Source organism: Triticum urartu, chromosome 7A (assembly GCF_056163025.1).
Source record: "Triticum urartu cultivar PI428250 chromosome 7A, HENAU_Tu73, whole genome shotgun sequence".
Classification (NCBI taxonomy): domain Eukaryota; kingdom Viridiplantae; phylum Streptophyta; class Magnoliopsida; order Poales; family Poaceae; genus Triticum; species Triticum urartu.
The window spans coordinates 709,064,837-709,068,399 of NC_141879.1; the positions used below are offsets into that span (position 1 = coordinate 709,064,837).

Here is a 3,563-nt window from a genome sequence, read left to right on the forward strand (position 1 = left end):
TCTACTTTCTTCTTTTCCAGTAAATATGAAGAATCCAAATCCACTATTTATACTCCCTCTGTTCATTTTTGTAAGGCCTTTTAGACAGCTGAAATTGAACTGTTTTAGGTGTTATCTTAAATGTCTAAAACGTCTTACAAAAATAAACAGAGGGAGTATTATTTTTCTAGAATAAATGCCTTCTTCAATTCGTCTGCCATTCTGTTAGCCTATTTCACCTATGGTCTCACATGTAATCTGAACATCTAGAGTGTAATCAGATTTGGCATTTCTGCATTTTGTTTTTGCTGATTTATTAAGGGCACATAGAAAATATTGAAATATGTATGTTGATAATATAAAAAGATCTATGTAAAAAAACTGTCATTTCTGATGTCAAAGTCTCTCCCTTCGCTATTGCTGGCTTAGATTTGATTACTCACCTGATCACTGACCTTAATCATTTCAATTATGATTTTATGACACAAGTAATTTTAGATCCTCCCACTTCTTTTCCCTTAGGATAATTTGAAAATTGCTTCCATCTTTACAATATGTGATAATAATATCTTCAAAGAACAAAGTATTATTCTATATTTAAATGTAAAATACACATATAGCAATCGATACAACATAAATCAAGAAACAACTTCAGCCACCATGCTTCTTATTCAGTTACCTTAGGGAGCAACTAGGGAGACTAGGGAGCATCCTCTTTAGTCACCGTGGCTCTTCCGATGCAAGGAAACCATGCCAGCCACTACCGCGAGAGCTCGATCCTGCGACCCACCTGCCGCCGAAGCAATCTCGGCCTCATCCCGGAGGTGATCGGCCTTTTTCCGCGCCATGCCGCCCTTCTCCCCTTCCATAAGCTCTCTCACCAGCGCCGCCACCTCCTCTCGCGGGACAATTGCTCCGTCTTTACCCAGGGGAGGCCTCTCCCACAAAGCCAGGCCCACCCGATCCGACGACAGCATCACCGCGTTCATCCTCTGCTCGGCGTACAGCGGCCACGCCACCATCGGCACGCCCGCCGCCACGCTCTCCAGCGTGGAGTTCCATCCGCCATGAGACATGAACCCTCCCACGGCGACATGGTTAAGGATCTCCACCTGCGGCGCCCACAGTGGCACAAGGAGCCCTGTACCGTTCATCCTCTCGACGAACCCGTCGGGCAGATATCTCAGCGGGTCGGCATCGGTAGCGGCAGTGCCGAGGTAGGCCGCGCTGCTGTCCTTGTCGTTGGGGTGGTGCACCACCCAGAGGAACCTCTGCCCGCTCGCCTCCAGCCCAGCCGCCAGCTCGGCCGTCTGCGCCGTGGACAGCGTGCCGCCGCTGCCGAAGGACACGTACAAGACAGAGCCGTCCGGCTGGTTGTCCAGCCACCGTAAGCAGCTGTGCTTGACCTCGTCGGAGTCGGGGCACCGCCGCCGGGTGAATGGACCCACAGCGTACGCCGGCGGGTACACGCCCTTGTCAGAAAGCTCTTTGAACGCCACCAGCGTCTCGTGCTCCAACGCATCCATGGTGTTGACGATGAAGCCTTCCGCGAGGAGGTAGTTGAGACCGAGGTCGACCATGAGCTCGTACACGGGGTCGGAGCGGTTCTGGACGGGTTCGACGAGATCGGCGCCGTGCAGCGGCACGCACCCCGGGAGCATCACGGGCTCCGGGAGGTCGCGGCACTCGCAGGTGGTGGTCCTGGAGAGCTCCGGCGTGTAGAGCAACGATAACAGCGACATGAGGCTGGAGGTGTAGAAGACGTACCCAGGCAGACCCATCTCCTTGCTGACGGCGAGCGCCGCGGGGCAGAGCATGTCGGTCATGAAGGCAGTGATCCCCGCCGGGAGGCCGAGGAGGGAGCGTAGTAAGTCGCGTAGCTGTGGCAGGGCGCGGTTGATGACGGTGAGGATGCGGGTCACCAAGTGCGCGTCGGCTGCGAGGTCGCTGATGGACACCTCCGGGAGCGCGGCGACGGAGACGCCCGGCGGGAGGGAGGCGAGCGGCGAGGAGTGGCCGGGTGTGGACAGGCTGGCGTAAGTGACGATAGTGACGGTGAAGCCGTGGCGCACGGCGAGGCGCTTCGCCAGCTCGGACACCGGGAGGACGTGGCCGGCACCGGAGCTCGTGAGCATGACGACGTGCGGCGCTTGTGCCATGAGACCGTGTTAGCTAGTGTGTCCCCTTGCGTTTATTCGATCGGCAGCTAAACACGCATGCATACTGCTTATAAACAGACGGATAGTAGGAGCAACAGGAAAGAAAAGCGTGAGGTAAACGATTCCAGTCACACTCGTGTCGGCCACCACACTCGGTCTGACACGTACTACACACGCTTTTCAAGACTTAATGGAGATAACAACGATGATTACCGTTCTACACACGCTTCCTCACACATTTTCGACACATATCGTAAATTGACAAGTGATATAGGAGTGAGTATTTCCGGTAGTACTATGGATTTCTTCACCCTGTTTGTATGGGTGTGAAGGCTTGCAAGTAATTAAACCCCAACCTTAATTAATTCAGTTGTCACGAGAGATGGAAAATTTATAGTTTAGCTATACTAGCAAAAGTGCCTGTGCGTTGCAACAGAAAAAAAAAATCACATGATCCTTCAAGATTTCATAGGTCCAAGTTTTCTATTTCATACATTAGGTAAACTATGGTTTCTAGTTCAAGCATCACTGACTTATGGCATGTTCAACAGCATTCCAGCACTGGCTCCGCTCTCATGACCTCTAGCACATCCTCACGTTGCCGTCCCGAGGTCATCCGCGCTTCAATTTGAAGTCGAAAGCATGTCCAGTTGTACACGGCAAAGGAAATATCCTTATTAGGGACCCCCTATCCGAGATCTGTCGAATTAAATCCCGGCAGTTGTCGTCATGTCTATGGTGTTCTTGTTTTCATGCTATGTCTACCTTGGGTTGCTGTAACATGGATGTGGCTGCTCCCTGCCTATGAATGTGACGGTGAAAGTAACTGTTTCACTCAATTGACAACTGTGGGTAAAGCTGGCTTCTCTATATTTACAAGCCACATGTTTTTCTTAACTATTATAGTTTGTTATAATAACAAGTGAAATATGAGAAATGGCAAGACTACTGTAATAGCATATAGTACAGGTCTCAAGCAAGGTAAGAGTACACAATGATTTGGGATGGCCTGTGCATGGCTGATAGTGATTTGTTTATGCGGAGATGCAGAAACAAATGGCATTAAGCCATCGCCAGTTCCAGGGCAACGGTCTATATTAGTCGTGTTATTGGTTTTTCCTTTCCTCTTTTCATTCATTTGTTCATCATGCAATGCTCAAGTAATTATATGAATGCAAGTTTACTCGCTGTTTTTGGCGAACAATGCATATTTTCTTTTCGTCTGAGCAGAAAGCAAATATATAGGCAGAGAAAACAAGTCCTAAAATCTACATGGCCTAGAGCTTTACTAGCAACCACTGAATGATTTTGTGTTCTTTTGCTACCATTTCTTCTGTGTCTGCCACCTTGCGCTGGCTCCCATGCGCCCTGGCCTGCTGATCTGACCGTCTTGCTTGCTAGGGAGAAAGAAAATATAGTCTTCGC

At 49.9% G+C, this 3,563-nt stretch overlaps 1 protein-coding gene across 1 annotated transcript; it reads right to left on the minus strand.

The window, feature by feature from the left end:
• Window positions 1–503: 503 nt before the first annotated feature.
• LOC125524004 (hydroquinone glucosyltransferase) lies at window positions 504–2,199 on the minus strand. The gene has a single exon (XM_048689083.2). The coding sequence runs from the start codon at window positions 2,136–2,138 to the stop codon at window positions 696–698; it is 1,443 nt and encodes a 480-aa protein (XP_048545040.1). The 5' UTR covers window positions 2,139–2,199; the 3' UTR covers window positions 504–695.
• Window positions 2,200–3,563: the final 1,364 nt, after the last annotated feature.

Bases quoted from the DNA above. Each gene is read 5' to 3' on its own strand.
- LOC125524004 (XM_048689083.2), bottom strand. From the start codon at position 2,138: ATGGCACAAGCGCCGCACGTCGTCATGCTCACGAGCTCCGGTGCCGGC.